The sequence below is a fragment of the Mesocricetus auratus genome, unplaced genomic scaffold (genome assembly GCF_017639785.1).
Source record: "Mesocricetus auratus isolate SY011 unplaced genomic scaffold, BCM_Maur_2.0 Super-Scaffold_100029, whole genome shotgun sequence".
Lineage (NCBI taxonomy): Eukaryota > Metazoa > Chordata > Mammalia > Rodentia > Cricetidae > Mesocricetus > Mesocricetus auratus.
The window spans coordinates 20,583,468-20,605,890 of record NW_024429210.1 but is presented as its reverse complement, the minus strand read 5'-3'; the positions used below and the strand labels follow the sequence as shown (position 1 = coordinate 20,605,890).

The window sequence follows — 22,423 nt, the reverse complement described above, 5'->3', positions numbered from 1 at the left end:
AACAGTCTTCATGTGCCTATAGCACAAAGAGAGATGCTCTCTCAGCCTGGACTCTTAGGGGAGTGCCTTGACCCTACCAAGAGTAAAATTACAGACTCTAGATATCCCCTATGTGGAAGGATTTGGCAATAGGGTGGGAGGGAGGGGGGAAGGGGAGTGCGGGAGGAGGGGAGGGAGAGGGAACTGGGATTGACATGTAAAACAAGCTATTTAAAATTAAAATAAAAAATGATAAAAAAAATAAGGAAGCCATATTTATTAAAGGAATTCAGGAAGAATTAAGAGATAGAAACATTGAGGTTAAGAAAAAAGATTTACTTAAGTTTTTGCTTTTTGTACATGAAGTTTGTCCCTGGTTTGTCATTACCTGCCCAAAAATAGTTTGCAGTACTTGGGAACGGGTCGGGGCCGAATTAACTAATTATTTCGAAACCAAAGGCTCTGAAAGCGATAAAAAGATTATGCAGCAGTATTGGCATCTCTTAAAAAGTATCATTGTTAACGCGGAGGAAAGCCTCTGAAATGAACAAATTCTTAAAGATGCCCAACAACATCTAGAGGTCGCTTTCTGAGGGTGTTCTAGTGCAGCTCCAGGGCAAGTTCTGTCGCTGATCTTTCTAAAGATTGTTCCTATTCCTCTGCTAACTCTGGCTTTGATAAGCTTCCTACTTCTCCTTCTGATCAACCTACTTCATTTGCCCCTAAAGTTCGATCTCTAGCCACCTGTATCTACCCCTCCCTACGGGCTGTCGCCTCTGCTCCTCCTGAGGAACCTCTCGATCCTGGGGACGCCCAGGTGCTAGAGGAAGAGGCTGCCGCATACCTTCGGGTTCGGGCGCGAGGTCTCTCTGGCCACGAGACCTCCTGCCTACGATCTTTCCTAGCTCCCTGATCTTCCTCCACCTTTTGCTCCCAAATACTCCTCCACTGTTGATTCTCTTGCTTCCTCTCTGTCGTTCAAGCTCTCAACGACAAGTTTTCACAGCTCCTCTCCTCGGCATCACGTAAACTCCAGTTCCCTCTTTTTGACCCTGAAGGGTAGGGAGCTGAACCGCCTCTCCCTGCTAGACCTCTTCCTGCGGCACAGGGGCAACCACGCACTAGACAGGAGGCTTGAGCCGAAGAAGCGGCTCGCCAAAATCCCGATGATAGAGCGGGCCTTGGCTATAGCCCCCCTGCTCAAAATTTTCAGTAGTGGTTACTACCTCCCCTGTACCCCACCCCACTCCACCCCCGCCCCGGCAGATAAAATCACCTGGATAAATGATGATCCTGTCTGGGTAGGGCAATAGCCTCTAGTCAAAGAAAAATTAGAAGCAGCCCAGCAGCTTGTGCAGGAGCAATTCAATGCTGGCCATATAGAACTCTCCACATCTCCTTGGAATACCCCTATTTTCGTTATCAAAAAGAAATCAGGTTTGTGGATCCTTTATTTTTGGAAGCCACAAATATAGTTTTTCTGGATGAATTGTTTTTCTTATAGATGCATCGGTGTGGTATGCTTTTGCATTGATCCGCAGGGTGATTTAAATTTTATTTTTACAAGCAGTTTTTCAATCAAATTCTATATTTGATACAATGTGTTAAAGGTAGATCAGCCTAGAGTCATGCAGCTAACAGTTGGGACCCCTGTTGTCTAGGAGTCCTTAGAGGCTAGGTGGCCTCTCTTGGTAGTCCCTGTGGTGGTAGCGCTGGCTGGTCACAGGAACGAACCTTCAGGGCCCTCAGCATGGCCCTGAACTCTTGGATTGTTACAAGGATTTTTCATGGGCATTTTGCTATACAGGCAGTGGACAATCCCAGTGGTCCCAGACATGCCATAAGCAACCTTTCTGTGATCTCTCCCTAACTCATTTTTCACACCTATGAAAAAAGGAATGTGCCCTGAGTAGATGTTACACTCCCTTGGTGTTCATATGCCTCATTTGCAAATGCAAACATTTTGTTTATGTTTTAAACCCTTCCCCAAAGTAACCGTGCTGGCTGGCTCACCATAGACAGTACACGTGTAGCTCTGTCATGGGCATCCTGTGGCAGGCATGCTGATCCTGTAAATTGCACTGATCTTGTGACAGTTTTCTTTATCACATCCAGCAATGAATCTGCTGTACTCATTTAAAGTGATTGTAAACAGACTCGTAGTGGCAGGAGTGATGTGGATCTGGGACATTGCCTTGCTTCTACGATCCTAACACATTTCAATATTATATGCTAGAGTGTGCGAACCAGACTCTGCTCTCTCGAGCACTGTGGACTGGCCTCGTCTGGCTTTCCAACAAAAAGTTTTCCACCTCTGAACAGCATGCTCTTTAAGACCTAAAGAGAAGGCTTGAATGTAAACGTATTAGTTAGGAGTCTTTGTGGCACTTTTGGTCTGTTTAGTTTTCTTGTGATCGGCCAGACCCCCAAAAGTATGTCATTCTAGTTCCATGTGGCCTTTGTCAGCTTAGACAGCATCTAAATGGCCCAGCTAGTGTTACCAGGCCATCGCTGCATTTCTTTAGCCAGTCTTAAACTTAAAGCTGTGAGGTCACTTCTGTGTCACACTGTCGTTTATGATACATCCATGGGTGGCAGGGGCACCTGAAGCCTTGTGACCCTGCTGGGTTCTAAGTCCATGCTCTATTCAGCCCCACACAAACTGTCTGTGGTCAGGGTACCCAGTGTCTGAAACTAAAGGAACTTTTGTATGTGTGTATGTATATGTGTGTGTATGTGTGTAGTCAGTGCCATTTTATTTGTTCTGCCATTTTATTGTCTCAAGTTGAATGTATCAGCTTAGCCAAATCACTACAGAAGGTGGTTTCTAAAAACCTTTCACATAGATGCATAAAAGCTACCTCTGACTTCTCTTTGGTTTGTGTTCAGTCTAACTCTTTACAGTTAGCACAACAGGCTCATAGATTACATCACCTTAATGCACAAACACTTAGGCTACAATATTCCATCACTCCTGAACAGGCTCGAGAGATAGTTAAATCGTGCAAAGCTTGCCTCTCCCTTTTGCCTGAGCCTCATACAGGAGTCAACCCCTGTGGTCTTGTGCCTGGTGAGCTTTGGCAAATGGATGTTACTCATTATTCTGCCTTTGGCAATCTTAAATATATTCATGTTACGGTGGATACCTTTAGTGGCTTTGTTTGTGCCTTTCTCCAAACAGGAGAGGCCGCCAAAGACGTTATTGCCCATATTTTACATTGTTTTACTATTATTCCTGTCCCTATCGCCGTTAAAACTGACAATGGCCCAGGGTACATTAGTTCTAAATTTAACGATTTTTGTAAAAAATTTGGCATTATCCACAAAACAGGAATTCCCCTTAACCCCCAAGGACAGGGAGTTGTAGAGCGAGCTAATCAGACCTTAAAAAATATGCTCTTTAAGCTTTCTTCTGAAAGCGAAACCCTGTACACTCGCAAAGGCAAGCATCGCCTACTTTTAAATCATGCACTTTTTGTGCTCAACTTTCTCTCTCTGGATCAGCAGCTGATCGGCTCTGGCACCCTTCCACCTGTGAAAACTTTCGACAGGTACTTTGGAAGGATGTGCACATGGGCCAATGGCTCGGTCCTCACCCAGTCCTTATCTGGGGAAAAGGACATGCTTGCGTTCATAACACCAGCAATGGAGAAATGCGCTGGCTTCCAGACAAACTGGTCAAGCTTTATAACCCTCCCAGGGAAAAAGCCCCTGAGGAATCTCTTGTTTTCTCTTTCAGATGCTGTTGATAACAAAACTCCCAGTGAAGATAACACCGCATCGCCTGCCACTTCTTCCATTTCTCCTTTTGATTTTTAGTTTCCCTCCTTGCATCCCTGCCAATCCCTACCGAGTATACAACTATACTTGGATTATTACCAATGAGGCCGGGGACATAGCCAATGCTACCTCACAACTTGCCGGTTCTATCCCATGGCCTGATCTTTTTGTCGACCTGTGTGCACTCGCCATGGGCGCGGCTGGTAAAACTTGGGGCACACCTAATAACTTCATGCCCCAACCCAAACCCTTGAACACAAATAACCACTATAGTTCCGTTCCTGGGTGTTATAACGCCGTTGCACGTACCTATCTAACCATGGCACCCATTTACGTTTGCCCCGGCCCACATAGGGAGCGATCCCTAACAGGAAAGTGTGGGCAATCAGAAAGTTTTTATTGTGCACAATGGGGCTGTGAAACCACAGGTGACACCTATTGGAATCCCTCCTCTTCCTGGGACCTCATAACTGTAAGGCGATTTAATCCCCCTGCCAGACTGCTTACTTCTGGCCCACCACCACTTAATCCCCTTTGTTCACGCAGTTGGTGCAACCTCCTCCATATCCAGTTTACGGCTGCAGGAAAAAGGTTCCTCTGGGAAGGTTCCCGAGGCGCTTACTGGGGTCTACGCCTATATGTTTCTGGCACAGACCCAGGCCTCACCTTTTCCATTAGACTTTTGAAGGAAATCCCTTCCTTTCGCCCTATTGCTGTTGACCCCAATCCTTTTTTATACCCCTCTGGTGGTGGCTCATTCCTATCCAAGGGTGCCGCCCCTCGCCCTCTTCCTAATCTCCATTCTCCAGCTCCAGCTGCCGCCACCACTGTTTATCAACCCACCATGCCCGCTGGTCCAGTCTCCACCGCGGACCTCATCCTTCAGATGGTCAACGCCTCAGCCCAGGCACTCTCCAACACCACCTATGAGCGCTGCTGGATTTGCTATTCGCCCATCCCTCCATTCTACGAAGGTATTGCAGCCTTCGGCTCACCCATCTACACCAACGACACCAATCTGCTTCGCTGGGGCACGCAGCCACAACCACGCGGCATGACCTTAGGATAGGTCGTGGGATCTGGACTCTGCCTTTTGGGACCACGTATGCTTCCCCCCCCACCCCGCTGTTAGAAGCATGTACTCAAACCATGCAAGTTGCTACTCATGCTTCCTTCCTTATTGCCCCCAATCTCACCTTTTTTGCTTGCTCCACAGGGTTATCCCCACATATTATTGTAGATGTTTTTCTTGCGCACAAGGACTACTGCGTCCTTGTTGTACTCGTGCCCAAATTGACTGTTTGCCCTGAATCTGATTTATTGCCCCAAAGTGATCTAACTGTAACTCTCTCTCGCCAAAAAAGAGAGCCGGTCACCGCCCTCACATTAGCCATATTGGTTGGTCTGGGTGCAGCAGGAGCTGGCACAGGAATTTACTCCCTAATCCACACAAAGGACTCTGTTAATGCTCTAACCCACACTGTTATTAGAGACGTAGATGAGCTAAAAAGAGGTTTAGATTACTTAGAACAAACTGTTGGTTCCTTAGCTGAAGTGGTACAACAAAACCGCCGCAGTCTCGACCTCGCCTTTTTGCGGGAGGGGGGAGTTTGTGCCGCCCTTAAAGAGGAATGTTGCTTTTTCAAAGACAAATCAGGATTAGTTAGAGATAGTATCAGAAGAGTTGAACAGAGTCTGGAAGAAACAAAAAGAAATTTGGATCAAAGTGAATCTTGGTACAAAAATTGGTTCTCTACCTCCCCCCTGGCTATCGACTTTGCTGCCTAGTTTGTTAGAACCCTTTATTGGCTTCATGTTACTTATTTCCTTTGGTCCTTGGGCATTTCGTCGCCTTACTGGTTTTGTTAAAAATCAGGTTGATGAGGCTACCAAAAATTCAGTTCAGGTTCACTATCAGCAGTTCTCTCAACAAGACCCCGAAGAACCTGAGGCTGTAGACAAACCTACACTCCAACCTTTGAGCTTTCAGGAGTTTGAGTACCTGGCTAACCGCCCGCGTTCACTCTGCTCCAGGCTGTGGAGATGCTTAAGACGGGGATAGCTTGGTGCCAGAATCTGGGAGCAAACATGGCTCTCTAAACATTGCCGGAAAAGCTTGGTTCGTATCCTCTCTCGCCATGTCCAGAGCTGGAAGCCCACCAGGTAACCTAAGCCAGGCACTTCACCCAACTGCTATCTTCTTTTACTATATAGAAAAGGGGGAGATGTTGGGGACTGCTAGAACCTTGAACAAAATGGAGTCTGTCAACCGTTTCTTGGCCTTCTGCCTACGTGACTGCGAGCACACATGCCCTTGAGACAAAGGAAAAGGCTAACCATAAAAGTTAAATTTACACAGGGCAGCCCACCCGCCTAGCCAGGGGGAAGTACCCTTACAGAGTAATTGTCTTTGTTAAACAAAAGATTATAGTGTTCTGTTAAATACTTCCTACCCCTCCCTAATTCCTGCACCTGACTTACGCCGACAAGCATTTGTGGAATGCAACTAATGACTGATGGAAAATTACAGCTTTGTTTTTACCGTATTTGGTGTATATTTGAAATGAGACTTGATTGACATGCTTGTACCACCCCCTGAGGTCCTTCCTCTATAAGTTCCAGCGCGCCCCAAAAATAAAGGCTCTTGATCAGCGAACGTTGTCTTGAGCCTGATTCCATTAACCTCTTGTAGTTCACTTTCCAGATCGGATCTGCTCGTGAAGGCCCACTAAATTAGTAGCGACCCTCATCACCTCACCCCCCGCGGGTCGGGGGTCCCTTCCCGGGGGTCGCAAAGTCCTACCATCAAACTGAAATGTTCCATCCTTACCCAAGCATGGTAGAATGTGTCTGTAATCCCAGCACTCTGAAGGCGGAGGCAAGAGAACTGCCAAAAGTTCAAGCTCAACGTGAGACACATTATCTTGACATTGTAAGTCCCAGACCAGGCCAGCCTGAGCTAGAACAAGACATCTCTTTTGGGAAAAATAAAAAATAAAGGAAAAGCAAATTAATCTGTCCAAAATTTTGGCAAACTCATTCCACACAGTTATCAGCTCTCTGGCTCTCTGCATTTAGGCTTGTGTTCAGTCACAATCACACCCAACAAATCACTACATTGATTTCTCTAGTCAGCCACCTACATCCACTTTATCTTCTGCTTTTATCCTTACTAACTTCTAACAATAGACTCAGTAATACCTAGGCATTCAGAACAAGTCCTACAACATCCAAAAGAGCATAACTTCTTTGAAAATGGAACAAAAGACCCTAAACAGCATTCCTCCAAAAAATATATAAGCCACAGAAAACTGAAAAGTGTTCAGAATCAGAGGAGGCTAAAGAGAAATGACACATAAAGGTTAACACAGATGATGCTGGATCAACTGTCTGTTCAGAATCACAGGAAACTAAAGAAACATGACACAAGAATGTTAACAACTGATGTTAGACCAACTGGCACTTTTTCTTTCACTATAAAGAACACTGGTAATCAACTTTAAAAGTTGAAAAAGGTATGAAAATTAAAAAATAGTACTTGAGGATGAAGAGATGGTTCAGTGGTTAAAAGCACAGTCTGCTCTTCCAGAGGACCAGGATTAAGTGTTAGCACCCGCATAGCAAGCAGCTCACACCCATCTGTACTACCAGTTCTGATGCCCCCTTCTGGACTCCACAGTTTCTAGGCATGCACATGGTACAAAGACATACATAAACACAAAACCCCATAAACACAGTATTTTTAAAATTAAATAAACAAATTGTGCTTTATCAACATTAACTTTCTGAATATGATCATCATAAAGTAGTAATATAGGTTACACTGAAATACAATGCAATCTCAAAAGGGTTTACATAAATATAATAATATGGAAAATGAAAAGAAAGAAAGTGTTTACATAAAATACTAAAAGACCAAATCTGAATGGAAAATATGAGAACCCTTCCTACTGGAATTAATTATTTCCATCATCTAATTACAGAAACAGAAACCATAAATAATCATGAGAAAATGCTATCACCAAATTTCTAATATAATTAGAAAATGCAAATTAAAACTACAATTAGATACCACTAAACCCTACAAAGAATGAATTAAATTTAAAAGTTAGAGATAGCAAATATTTAGGATATGAGGCAACCAAAACTCTAAACTATTAATGAAAGGAATGGAAAGTGGTAGAGTAGCTTCTAAAATCTCAAAATTGTTCTCCAGATGTGAGCATATACTTAGCATACCTAGAACAAAGGAAACATAATCATACACATAAAACTGAATGCAAGTATTTGTAACAGATTTATATTCATCAAACACTGGAAACAATTCAAATGGGAAAACAATGGTAATCCATATAATGGAATACAGTACTATCCTTTAATTAAAAGGGATAGAACATCAATACTTGCAACAATACAGATGAATTCCAAAAGCATTATACTAAGTACATTGTTTCATATATCCATGGCATTCTGTGAAAAGTGAACTAGGGGAATGAGAGCAGATCAGTATCTAGGGGTGAAAAATTAAAATTAGCACAAAGCTTGAACGTTAGCCACATGCCTTTAATCCTAACCCTTGGGAGGCTGAAGCCAGAAAACCACCTCCCGTTCAAGGTCACAACATGAACTACATACGAAGATCCTGAAAACAAAACACAACTGAAAGATGGAATTTATGGATGATGGAATGATTTTGTAGTCTAACTATCAAATTCTTGAAATTGGGACTGAGGAGATGGCTCAGCAGCTAAGAGAGCTTTCTATACAAGCACAGGGCCCTGAAGTCGAACTCCCAGCACCTACATGAAACCCCAAGCATGACCATACATCTATAACCTCAGGGCTATGGACACAGAGACAGAAGGATTAAGTTTCAATAAGATAAATCAGTGTCAAGGGCATAATGTAAGAGAGTGACAGAGCACAGAATCTTACATGCATGGGAGCATACACACATACAAATACAAACACACACACACACACATTACGACAACTCTTTCCTGCCAGCCTGGCCCCACAACCACATCAGCCCCAAAAGAACACTCAGAGACTTATAATTAATTATAATACTGTTGGTCAATGACTAGGGCTTCTTATTGGCTAGCTCTGTCTTAATTATTAACCCATAACTACTAATCTGTGTATTTCTACATGATCTTCTTTTACCAGAGAACACCCCATTCACATCCTCTCTTCCCAGGAATCACATTATGATGGTAACTGTCTACACCTCCCAGAATCTTCTGCACCTCCTAGAACTGCCGATCTTGCTGCCCTACTGGACACAGTGTTTTATTCATCAACCAATAAGATAAACATATTTACAGAATGACATTTCCTATCACACATACACACAGAGACACATACACCTTAAAGCTGAATTTTATGCCACATAAAGTTTTTAAACAAATATTTTCACATTCACAAAGAAAAAAGTACTTCCACAAATATTTTATTTTATTCTCATGTGAATTACACAATCTAGATACATACAATTCTCTTTCCCCTCCTCCCTCCCTCCCTCCCTCCCTCCCTCTCTCTCTCTCTCTCTCTGGCTTTTACGAGACAGAGTTTCCCTATATAGCTTTGGAGCCTATCCTAGGTGTGCACCACCAATGCACAGTGTATTCTCATTCTCATTTTATAAATGAAGCAACAAGCATAAAATAATTAAGTGGTCATACAAGTTATATGTGGTAAGACCAAAACTAGAGTCTAGGTATACTAATTCTAATTCAATAAACATCCTGTGAATTTCCTTATGTCTCAGTCAATCTAAGTCAACCAGTCAATCAAAAATGCCCCTAAAAACCCAACAAAATCAAACTGAAAGAGAGAATAAAAATAAAAAAGTTATTATTAGCAGTGTACAATGTAGGACTTGGCTATGGTCCTTAAGGAATTAACAGTTCCATACTGCAGAAGTGTGACTCGTGATTCACAGGCAACAAATAATGATTTCTTTCATATAACATTAATCTTTGAATACTAAGGAAAAAGAAACAAGACCTTAGCAAATAACCTTGCAGTGATTGCTCCAATTCCAGCATCACTGGTCTTCAGCACTGCCCTGGGCAACAGGGCAGCTCCAATTCACAATGGACTTTGCAGTTTTAAATAAACATTTTCAAGTCCTGAATACTATCATCACCCAAGAGTAGAAAAACAAGAGAGAAATCTCTAAAAATAGCCTTTGAGTTTCAGAATCAAAAGAAATGTTCTATAACAATTCACTAAGGAAAATATTTTTAAAAGTTCACCTATATCAAACATAGCATACATTACCTAAAAACAATGGTGTGGTTTCTTCTAAAGTACTTGCATTAGGATCTGCTCCAGCTTCCAAAAGAATCTGTGTGATTTTCCAATGTCCTTGACTCACGGCAAGATGTAATGCACAGAAGCCTTCAAAAGTCTTTGTCTTAATGTAGTTTTCAGATGAATCTGTGGAAAAAATGGAAACCCATTAGCCAGAATATTGTAAGTTTTACTTCTTGAGTTTGAAAAACAAAACTACACAAGGAATTGAATGAAATACTAAAATGCCAGTGTTGTCAAGGAAGGACTCCAATGTGAATAGCTCTCTGGTATTCTTGAAGAAAAACTATGCTCATTCACTGTCACCACTCTAGAGGCAGTGGGACTGAGAGAATGGAGGTGATTTATTCAAAGCATCTGACAATTTATACCCTGTGCTTTAAGAAGAGTTACATGGGGCTGGAGACATGGCTCAGTGCTTAAGAGCACTGGCTGTTCTTCCACATGGAGGCTCACAACCATCTGTAATGAGATCTGGTGCCCTCTTCTGGCCTAGTGGCATACATGCAGGCATAACATCATAAATATTATAATAAATCTTTTTTAAAAAAAAAAGAGAGAAAAGGAGTTACATAAGTGAAGTGTATAATCACAAGGACAAACCAAACGCGGCAAAAACATGTTTTCCACAGAGGCAATGGCATGTGTAATGAATAATCTGAAGCAAACTCACTCCTATCTGCTACAGCTGGGAAGTATGAAAATACATTCCAGGAACAACTGTGTGGTCTGAAGAAACTGGTATCACAGAACTTGCTTTTTTGTTTTCTTTTGTTTTGTTTTGTTTTGGGGGGTTGTCTCACAAGCATTCAGAATTCTCACATAACTTCATTCTTGAACCATGTTCAGATTATTCTACTCTAACTTGTGATGGAGGGGGAGAGGGAGCGGCAGGGGTTGAAAGGCAAGATTTGAGGCAGGTGTATCGACAAATATTTACTTAAACAAGACTCACTGATATATTAATAAACCTTATTTTATTTCCAAATTCCTATGAGGACAGTCTCTAGCATTACTTCCTTATTATTAAGGCAATTTTGGATACTTCATTTTTATGCATGTACATATGTATTATATATTTGTGGAAAGGGAAGTGAATATGCACAAGTGAACATTATTGAGAGGCAGAAGACAACCTCAAGTACTGTCCTCAGGACAGCATCCACCTCCTCTGAGAAAGGGAGCTCACAATTAGGCTAGAGAGGCTGCCTAGGGACCACAAAGGATCTCCTATCAACATCTCCACAGTACTGCCACAGCCATAACTTTCACCTGGGTGATGAGACCCAAGCTCTGGTCCTTAGGCTTGTAAAGCAAATACTTTACCAGCTGTCTGTCTTCCCAGCCCTTAAAAAGTTCTTATTGGGAGCATAGCATGAAGGTCCTGGTACCCACAGATCTCCAGAGAAACCAGGAATGTCAAGCACACGGGTTTGTCTTTTCAATGGGAAAGATGAAAACCCTGCTTTCCATTCAGAAAACTAAGAATTAGGAGTGATGAATACCCTAGATATCTGCATTATCTGTTGGGCCAGGCCTTATCAATATCTTAAGCCAAGACCAGAGGTGGCTAGTAATCTAAATGACCTTTACAGCCAGAAGCTCCCCCAATCCTCCACAGCCAGGACCAAAGGAGGCGAACAGCCCAAATAACCTCTACACTATCTGTGTGACAGAGTCCAGGCCAGAACCCTAGGCACTTAAGCTAGTACAGGTAGTCTATTTCTAGAACCCATCATCTTGGAAGAAATGACATGCACCCTGAGTTGAGTTTAAATGTAATTATGCTTCCTTGTATAATGGGGAGGATTGGATTACACCAGGAAACTCCCTATCATATTGTCCTGGGCTTAAATACATTGGGAATAAACCACATGTTTAGACTCCCTGACGTCTGATCCAGATTGACAAAGATTTTTTTCCAGATTGCACCAGGTTTTCACTCTTAACACTTCATGTGGGTCACTTCCCTGTATGACACTGCAGGGTCACCCCCCCAGTCCTTTCCTATCTTAATACCACAGTCTGGTAATTAATGATAATAAAAGAAACCAAACAATACAATTCACAAGAAGCTTAGGCATTAAGACAAAAATTCTAATTAAAACTTGAAGGTTTTGGAGACATTCCAATTATGTAAAGAATGTCTATAGTATTTTAAAATGCGCAGAATAACATTAAGAGTTCTTCTTACCTCTACTTTCATATAAAAATTATTCTAAGCCCAGAAGATTCAAAAGTAAATGATGAAGGCTTCTGAAAGTGGGAATAAGCAAAACAAAGGACTTCTAAAACCATGTTCTTGAATGAATAGAATTGAAACTACCTCTCCTGAAAAAAGTAGCCATCTATTTTAAGTAAATCTTATAATAGTAGCTCCCTGATGGAACAGACAGGCTAAGCCTGAACATCCAAAGCACAACTCTAAGTACTCACAAAAGTAGTCTCACACTTCACAGGGTACACACAAAATGATATATCAGCATTCATTTTAAAAGTGTTTATTACAGAAACAGTATCTCAGAGGTGATCTGAATTGGATACTTAATCAAGTCAGTTTACTGATTCATCAGTATTTCAGGTACTAACCTTATAGATTTGTGAATATAAAAGACATGAGAAACTACAATGAATATAACTGATAACAGCAAAGAGTTACTCAAGTTAAATTTCAACATTACACATAACCATTCTTACCCACGCAATTAGGAAATTCAATATAATTTCAACAAAAATGCTACTAGAACTACATGTTGGTTTTAAACTTGGTAAAGTGACTCGGGTTGCTGAGAATTGGTAAAGATGGGTAAAAAACAGAAAAAATTAGAAAAATTAAAAAACAGGACAAATATGGGGGGAGCTTAGGCTTGTGCAATAAAAAACAGGCCTTAAAGATAGAAAAAGAAAAACAATGTGGTATTGCTGCATACAGACAGAAAGGAATTTCTAAGGGAGAGAAAGTGCTAAAAGAAGCATCAAGAGACTCAGAGACAGGACACCTGACAATGGGATCTTAGGCCAGGGCAACCTTCAAGAAGAAAGTTATTTTTAGAAAGAAGGAAGGATACTCTTCAATACTGGAGAAAAGGAAGATTAATTCTTGTTTTAGTTAGGGTTTCTATTGCTGTGAAGAACATCATGATCATAGCAACTCTTTTTTTTTTGTTTTGTTTTTCAAGACAGTGTTTCTCTGTATTGTTTTGGAGGCTGTCCTGGAACTCGCTCTGTAGACCAGGCTGGCCTCAAACTCACAGAGATCTACCTGCCTCTGCCTCCCAAGTGCACCACCAACGCCCGGCTCATAGCAACTCTTATAAAGAAAAACATTTAATTGGGGTTGCAGCTTACATTTCAGAGGTTTAGTTCTTTATCACCATGGCAGGACATGGTGGCATGCAGGCAGACATAGTACTAGAGAAGAAACTGAGTGTCCCACACCTTGACTTGAAGGCAACAGGAAGTGGTCTGTCTCATAGGGTGTGGCTGGAACATATGAGATCTCAAAGCCTGCCTGCACAGTAACACACTTTCTCCAACAGGGCCACACCTCCTAACCGTGCCACTCCCATTGGGTATCATTTTCTTTCAAACCACTGCATTCCATTCTCTGGCCCCCAAAGGCTTGTAGCCATATCATAATGCAAAAATGCAATCAATTCAACTTCAAAAGTGCCCATCATCTCATGTAACAGTCGTAAATTTATTTAAAAATCTGAAGTACAAAGTCTCTTCGGAGATTCATACAATCTCTTAACTGTAATCCCCTATAAAATAAAAGCAAAAAGCAAATCACATACTTCCAACACATAATGTATACATTACCATTCCAAAACATAGGGAGAGAAGCATAATAAGGAAATACCGGACCAAAGCAAGACTGAAAAACAGTTGGGCAAACTCCAAACCCTGTCTAATGTCAAAACACTCTTCAGATCCAACTCCATTCAATTCTGTTGACTGCAACACACTTCTTTCTCTTGGGCTGGTTCCACTCCCTTTTACCAGCTCTCCTCCGCAGGTATCCCATGGTTCTGGCACCTCCAACATCTTGGGTCTCCAGGGTAATATAGGGCTTCACCTTCTCAGCCTCAAGCAATGGATTCCCTTGGCCTCCATTCAGGTACACCCCTAACATATGCCTGACCAACACTAATATTGGGAACAAATTCCATCACCTTTCTTCTATCCTTAAATCTAGAAACACGTGGTCAAAGTTGCCAAGTTCTGCTGGTTTGCTGGGCTACAACACCTCCCCCTTCCCCTGCCCCTTGTTCACTCAATTACATCTTCAGCAGATTTCTGTCATTCACTAACTAAGCTGGCTATCCTGAAACGATTTCTAGATCAGACTGGCCTCAAATTCAGAAATTTACCAGTCTCTGCTTTCCAGAGTACTGGAACTAAAGATATGCACTATGTCACCTGGCTCTCAGCTTTTCTTTAGTTCTTTATCACAAGTTGGAAACTTAAGTGGGTGGGACCTTGCCCTTAGTAGGTCACCACTCACTTTATTCTATTTCTTAATCTGTTCATCTCCTTGAACACAGGATTTAGCTTTATTCCATGTTTTGGTGTTCCTTTTCTCCTTACATTTTACATTTTGTAATTTAGCCTGTTCAGCTTGCTCCCTTTTATTATAAATCTTCATTAGAACTACCACTTGTAAAGAGAAGCTTTTTCCTTGAGAGAAGCCTTCCCGCCAGCCTGGTTCTAGAGCCACATCAGTCCCAAATAAACACACAGGAGGCTATATTAATTATGAAGCTGTTGGCCTTGTTTGTTTCTTACTGGCTAGCTCTGACTTAAGTAATTACCTCATAATTGTTAATCTAAGTACATCTCTTACCGGAGAAGTTTCCGGGCTTCCTACCCCATGGCGTCACATCTTGAACTCTCTTGTGTTTCTCCTTTCCAGAGTCCTCCTGGACTCCTAGTCCCACCTATCTAGATTCCTATTGGCTCAATAGTGCTTTATTGACATAAGACTTCCCCAACAACCACTAATACAAAAAAACAGTCTATAAGGTTGATTGGGGGATGTCCTCTGACAATGGAATGAATCCAAAACTCTTCACTTTTGCCTCAGACAGACTCTTTGGACAAGGGTAAAAGGAGACCACTTTCTTCACCAAAATGTCACAAGAATGATCTGTAGGCAACATACTAAAATTCTTCTCTGAAACCTCTTAAGTGAGCCCTTCACAATTTAAATAACTTTTGATAGTCACTGAGGCAAATTTCATAGCCCCTTTTTTCTCCTGTTCTTAACTCCAGAACCAAATGGTCAAAACTCCCAAGTCCTGGGGCTGGAACATGACTCCCTCTTTCAAGTATATCTGTTTTGATGGTTACCTTCACTGCTTAAGCTTGGATATTCTGGAACTTCCTCGGGTGGGGAGGGGTATCAAAGTCAGAGATCTGCTCTAAATTTTTCTTTAGTTTCTTTCCACAAATTGGAAACTTAGCTGAGGGGGATCTTGCCCTGAGTGCACCACTCCCTTTATTCCTTTTCTTAATCTGTTTACCTCTTTACATGGTGATGTTGTTATTTATGATTTAATAAAGTCACTGTAGGAGGAAGTCTGATACCGCCATTAAACATGTGACTTATTAGAGGCGCATACAGATGAGGTAATAAAAGGGTGGTTTACCACACCGCTAACCACACCCACTTTAGGCAGGACTAAAGACGTATACGTACGTAAGCGGAACTACGTCACTAGCCAGGCCCACTTTTGGGCATGGCTAGGGGCGTTACGGGGGAAGGCATAAAAGACAGCACACAGGAAGTCTCGGTCTCTTTTCCTGGAATTCGGCTTCCGGTCCGGCAGCTAGCTGAAAACTGTTCCTCTGGGTTTGGTATCTTGTGAGTAATTTTCTACATTAAATACTTAGCGTTACTGTCAGTAATTTTGTGTCGCGTATTGTTACAGCGTCCGATAAAGCCTACAAGTCACTAGAGATCAAAATGCAAAGCTAGCCACGTCACAGAGCCAGACAGTGTTGGCACACAACTTTAATCCCAGTACTCGGGACACAAAGGAGCTGGACCTCTGTGAGTTCAAAGCCACCTAGTGTTACATTAAAGTGAACCAGTCTAACAAACAAACAGCTCACACAAAGGAGTGATCTTTGATCCCAACTCTAAGGCATATAAGGTAGGAGTGGGACATTCAATATTCAGTCTCAGAGATTTAATCTCCAGCCATGATGAGGACAAGACAGCCCTTTCAGCCTGAGGTAGAGGAAAGAGCTAGTGGTTGGCTGTTTGCTTGTCAGATCTTCTTGAACCCCAATATCTGTCTCTGGGTTTTTATTATCCCTGTTACATCCTTGCTCAGCTCACTCCTTTTCATTATAAATCTTCACAAGTTTCCACTAATAACTACACAACCAAGTCTATAGGAGGCTGATTTGAGATTTCCTCTGTCAGCAGAATTAATCCAAAACTTTTCACTTTAGCCTCAGGCAGACTCTTCAGACAAAAGCAAAAAGCAGCCACATTCTTCACCAAAATGCCACAAGAGCTATCTCTAGGCCACATACTAAAATTGTTCTCTGCAACCTCTTGAGCAAGGCCCCCATAGTTCATGAAATTGTATTCAGCACCACTGTCATCCATGCTCCTACCAGTATGGCCCATTAAGCAGCATTAAAATGTTTGATTGCTTTTTTAATCCTCAGTCCCAAGGTCCATATTCCTTAATATAAGCATGGTCCGGCCTGTCAAAGTAATACCCCACTGCTGCTACCAGTTGGTCTTAGTTAGGGCTTCTATTGTTTCGACAAAATGCCATGAGCAAAAAGCAAGTTGGGAAGGAAACGGTTTATTTGGTTTACATTTTCACATTGCTGTTCATCACTGAAGGAAGTCAGGACAGGAACTCAAACGGGATCCTAGAGTCAGAAGCTAATGTGGAGGCCATGGAGGGTGCTGCTAACAGGCTTGCTTCACATGGCTTGTTCACCCTGCTTTTTCATAGAACCCAGGACCAATAGCCCAGGAATGGAACCTCCCACCATGGTCTGGGCCCTCCACCACTGATCACTAACTGAGAAAATGCCTTTGAGCTGGATCTCACTGAAGTATTTCCTCAACAAAGGTTCCTTCCTCACTGATGACTCTAGCTTGCGTCAAACTGACACAAAACCAAACAGTAGTATTCTTAATCTAGTCACTTAAATATTTTACATTACAATGATCACTAATTCATTCACATTCATTTATGCACTCACATGTACCTTCATGTGCCATAGCATGCATGTGGAGATCAAAAGACAATTTGTGACAGTCAAGGATCAAATAGGTCATCAGACTTGACAGCAAGCACCTTTAATGACAAAGCCATAATGATGAAGGCCTCTCTTTTTTTTTAAATCGACCATAAGGGAAGAAGAAGGGGAAACCCAAAAACAGAATATAAACTGTGACAGAACAATCTAATTGTATTTCATAATATATCATAAACTCTCTAATCAGGAAGAGAAAAAACATGAAAATATTGTTTTGACTACAAATGACTCATAATTGTACATAAACACTGTACTGAGGCAATAATGAATTGGGTTTTTTACAAGACAGAGATAAACAATTCCAAAATTATTTTAGCACAGACTACATCAAACAATGTACTACAGATTTGCTGAAGATAGAAGGTACATATAAGTAACAGGGTAAGCCAGAATCAATCTAGGATGCAAATTCTAGATTACAGACATCAATACAGAACCAGTTAAAAGTAGTAACAATACAGATATAGGAATAACTATAATACATACACATTAAAAGCAATCACACACCAGTGATACTCAGTCCCTAGATCTTAGTTTTAATTATCATTCTCCAACAAAAGAAATCAGATCTTATAAAAAATGGTTGATTCCAGAGCTAGGTCTACAACTATACAAAAGGAACCTTCAGCATATTTATAGGGTCACAAAGTTAAAAAAAGATCAAAAAGACATGTAAGCCTATCTAGTCAAAACTATTTAAAACAACAACATTATTATTATATAAAGCTATAGCCCAAAGTGCAAAATAAATATCCCTAAGTCCATATACATACAAATGGGTAGATGAATGAATTAATTAATGATGAGAAGGAAGACCTAAATATCTTAATAGAGAGAGCCATTATGGGCTTAATGAGATACATGGCACTAGCGAAATATCCAGGGATCCACAAGGACGACCCCAACTAAGAATCTAAGCAATAGTGGAGAGGCTGTCTTAAATGCCTTTCCCCTATAATGAGAATGATGACTACCTTAAATGCCACATAGAGCCTTCATCCATTAGCTGATGGAAGCAGAAGCTGAGATTCACAGCTAAACACTGAACCGAACTCCTGGAATCCTGTTGTAGAGAGGGAGGAGAGATGAGCAAAAGGGTCAAGATCATGCTGAGGAAGCCCATAGAAACAGCTGACCTGAGCAAGTGGAAGCTCACAGACCCCAGTCTGATAGCTGGGGAACCAGCACAGGACTGAACCTGGCCCCCTGAATGTGGGTGTCAGTTAGGAGGCCTGGGCAGTCTATGGGACCTCTGGCAGTGGAACCAGTATTTATCCCTAGTGTACCAATGGACACTGTGCATGTGAATTTTGTGACACCGTGCCTGTGTGTGCTGTGTCACTCTGCATGTGTAGGAGTGCTATGACACCATGAAACAAGGATAAACATTCAGTTTAGGCAGTCCATAGAATTTTATAAAACTTGGAATTTTATAAAACAATGAATGCGGGTATATATGTAATCATTACATTTTTTATACTGAAGGAGTTGTTATTATTTTAGTAAGTCTCCAAAGTATCATTTTAACAAAGTTAACAGTGAGATGGCTCAGTAGGCAAAAGCACTTGCCACATAAGCCTGGTAACCAGAGGTCAATCCTGGGAACCATGTATTGGTGGAAAGAGAAATCAAACTCCACAAAGTTGTCCACTGCCATACATGCACCACGGCATACTCAGCCTCTCAAACACACACACACACACACACACACACACACACGCACGCACGCACGCACGCACGCAAGCACGCACGCACGCACACACGCACTCACACATGCAAGCACACTTAACAACAATAACTTAAAGAAGGGTTCAGCCAGGCACAAGGCTGCACACTTGCAATTCCAACACTAGGTATCCTAAAGCAAGAGGACTGTGAGTTCAAGACTCACCTGGGCTACATGTGAGTAAGACTCTAGAGAGATGGGGAAGTTTTGAAACCCAATCTAAATTGGTTTGAAGTTCCAATAATTAACAGGCTCTGTAGGAGGAAAACAGAACTCCGCCATTAGACATGTGACTACAGATGAGGTAATAAAAGGGCGGTTTACCACACCACTAACCACACCCACTTTAGGCATGACTAAAGATGTATACGGATGTAGGCGGTGAACTACGTCACTAGCCAGGCCCATTTTTGGGCATGGCTAGGGGTGTTACAGAGGAAGGTAAAAAGACTGAACAGCGTTAAGTCTCACTCTCTTTTCCGGCTTTCAGGCTTCCAGTTCAGCGGTGGAAAACTACTAGGCTCATCTGGGTTACTTGTTTGTCTCTTGTGAGTAATTTCTACAATAAATACTTATACTTTCAATAAGTGTGCCGTTTATCATTGCAGCATCAAGGCTCCCTTACAACAATAAAACCTTTCAGTTTTGTATTATCTGACTTTCTTCCTTTCCTGACAAGAGGACTACTTGAAGAAAATGGCTCAGTTTTTAATGCCTCAGCCTCTATTCATTTTTCCATTGAAGGCAGAGTGGTTTCTGCACCTCATCTACTTACTAAACAAAGTAGGCATGAAAGACTTCCTAATGGGCAAGCACTGTGATCACAAAGGTCTTCCATAACCTTGTAAGTTCTTGATGTCACCTGAGAGTTGGGACTGTGAGCTGAGCCTGTCTCAGCCATCTGTACAGCAGTGACAAGAGTGAGACCAAACACTCATCAATGACACCATACCCTATACATCTGCTGACACAAAGTAACTTTTACTTATAAATAATAAGCTAGCTTATTACTTTTAACAGTGACAGATAGGAAACTGTTACTTGGGGTTTTAATGACCACTAAGAGAAAAACTAAAACTACATGGTTCTTGGTAGAAAATGAATTTAGAATTAAGAACAGAACCATATCTTAGTAATTGAGCTAAATTTGGTGAGGCCAAATCTTAAAAGTGCCTATCACAAAGGTGGGAAAAGCCTGTGTCAAGCAGATGGACAATTATACTCATCTTCACTTGAAATCAGATGAATATACCTGGTGTGATGGCACATGTCTATAATCCCAGCATCTGGGAAATGGACAGAGGGTGAATCAGAATGCAAGCTCCTAAATAAAAACCCTGTCTCAAAAAAATTAGCTAAATGCTATTAATGTTTACTTCTGTTCGGTATTAGAAGGATGGTATGGTAGAAAAAGAAACAAGAACAGAATCAGACAGAAATGGGTTCAAACCAAAAAAACTAGTTTCTTATGTAACTAACCTTAGATAAGTCAACTTCTCTGAGTTTTGGTCTTCTCAATCCAAACAAAACTTTTGAGGACAGTGTGAGAGCTAAAGTTGTGTTTTAAGTTTTAATTACTGTACTTAAGAGATCTTAACAAAAAAATGTGTCTAACCTGTAAGCCCCACTTGTCCAAGGGCAGATAACTTCCTGGAATGCTGGGGGCTGCTGTTGATGTAAGACAAGCCACGTATTTTCACTTCTGTAAACAAGATTGGTTGCCCCAACTGCACAGGATGTGCTTGATCACATGTAGCTGAGGGGTACCTGAGCAGGAAGTACATCAGGATATATGCTTGCAACCAACTGGACAAAGGCATAGCCTCATAGATTTTGCCTTTAGAAACACTGGGACTAAGGTGACTGCCACTCCATGGGAAACCTGTGTATGGACCTGGCCAGTGTCCATCGTCCTGGTCAGTCGTTAATAAAGTTTGCTTCAAATGTGGCTGAAAAAAATGTGGTAGTGGTCTTAGTCTAGGCCAGTGGGATTAACAGTAAGTGTAACATGTGTGGCCTCTAACAGTGGATAAATAATGTAAATCAAGCATCTGGTACATGAACTAGACCACAGCACTCCATCATCAGTAGTTATCTTTCATAACCCTCTCTCCAGCACAGACCTTTTACTCAGTGGAGTGCCGGTTACACTTCATGAGCTGTCCCCAGAGAAAGAAGCCAGGTTGACAGCACTGGCTACTACCAAGTATAGTTCAAGTTTTAAGCATTCCATATGTAAAGTTATAAAATACGTGCAATACCACACCATCACTTTCCATTTTCTTTTATTTGTCAAAAATGAAACAATCCTGCTTGTTGGTATTTTTATCTATTTCTTATCTATGTCCCCTAACAATTCAAGTACTATAAAGGCAGGTTCTCTGGCCCATGCTGTACTGCATATATAAAGTACAAGTAATTGGAAGGCTTTCAAAAGTAAAGACAATGAAACGTGTTTTAAAAAAAAACAGATTAGGGGCTAGAGAGATGGCTCAGTGGTTAAGAGAACTCACTGCTCTTAACAGAACCCAGAGTTTGATTCCCTCCACCAAAACAATGGCTTATAACCATCTGTGGGATCTAGCCTCCTCTTCTGACCACTGAGGGCACCAGGCATGCATGTGGTGTACATACATACATACAGGCAAAACACTCATACAAAAAATAAGTACTTTTCATTTTACTAGACAGGCGCTTTAACTAGCTTTAAAAAGATTAGTCCAATAGAACACTAATAGCATAGTCCTTGATTCATTTCCTTTTCCAGACAAAAGAATACCTACTATGAGTAATTTTCAAATGCTGAAATTAAAACAGCAAACTACTGTACAACACCTAGCACAATTAATAAAAATAAAGGGGCTAGGCATGGTAGAGCATGTCTTTCATTCTAGCACTCAGGAGGAACAGGCAAGCAGATCTCTGAGTTCCAGTCCAGGCTACTCTACATAACGAGTACCAGGCTAGCCAGACTTACATAGTAAGACCCTGCTCTCAAAAGGAAAAAAAAAAGTCAACATTAAACAAAAGGGCCAGTGACGTGGCTTAGAGAGCAAGGATATTTGCTGCCAAGCCTGATGACCTAAATTGAATCTCCAGAACCCACTTGATGAAAAGGAAGAACCAGCTTTCTCAAGTTATCCTCTGACCTCCACTGGCACACCCTGGTACATAATAAGTACGTAAATAAATAAATGTAAAATAAGTAAATCAAGTACAAATACTTCCACATAAAGGACAATATTCATAGATGTCTGGATGGAACACCATCCAAGGCAGAAATATTACCATCCTTAATAGGAGAGGTGCTTATTTTAGAATTACAGA

At 41.5% G+C, this 22,423-nt stretch overlaps 1 protein-coding gene across 4 annotated transcripts in view; it reads right to left on the bottom strand.

The window, feature by feature from the left end:
* The window catches only part of Asb3 (ankyrin repeat and SOCS box containing 3), a 130,284-nt gene that overhangs the window by 75,042 nt on the left and 32,819 nt on the right, over window positions 1-22,423 (bottom strand). For 3 of the 4 annotated variants that reach the window (XM_040733210.1, XM_040733212.1, XM_040733211.1), the window contains exon 3: window positions 10,045-10,203. In XM_040733210.1, the coding sequence (XP_040589144.1) occupies window positions 10,045-10,203 (159 nt within the window). Of the gene's footprint in view, window positions 1-10,044; window positions 10,204-20,711; window positions 20,966-22,423 lie in introns of those variants that run through there. The other variant, XM_040733209.1, reaches the window with a different exon arrangement.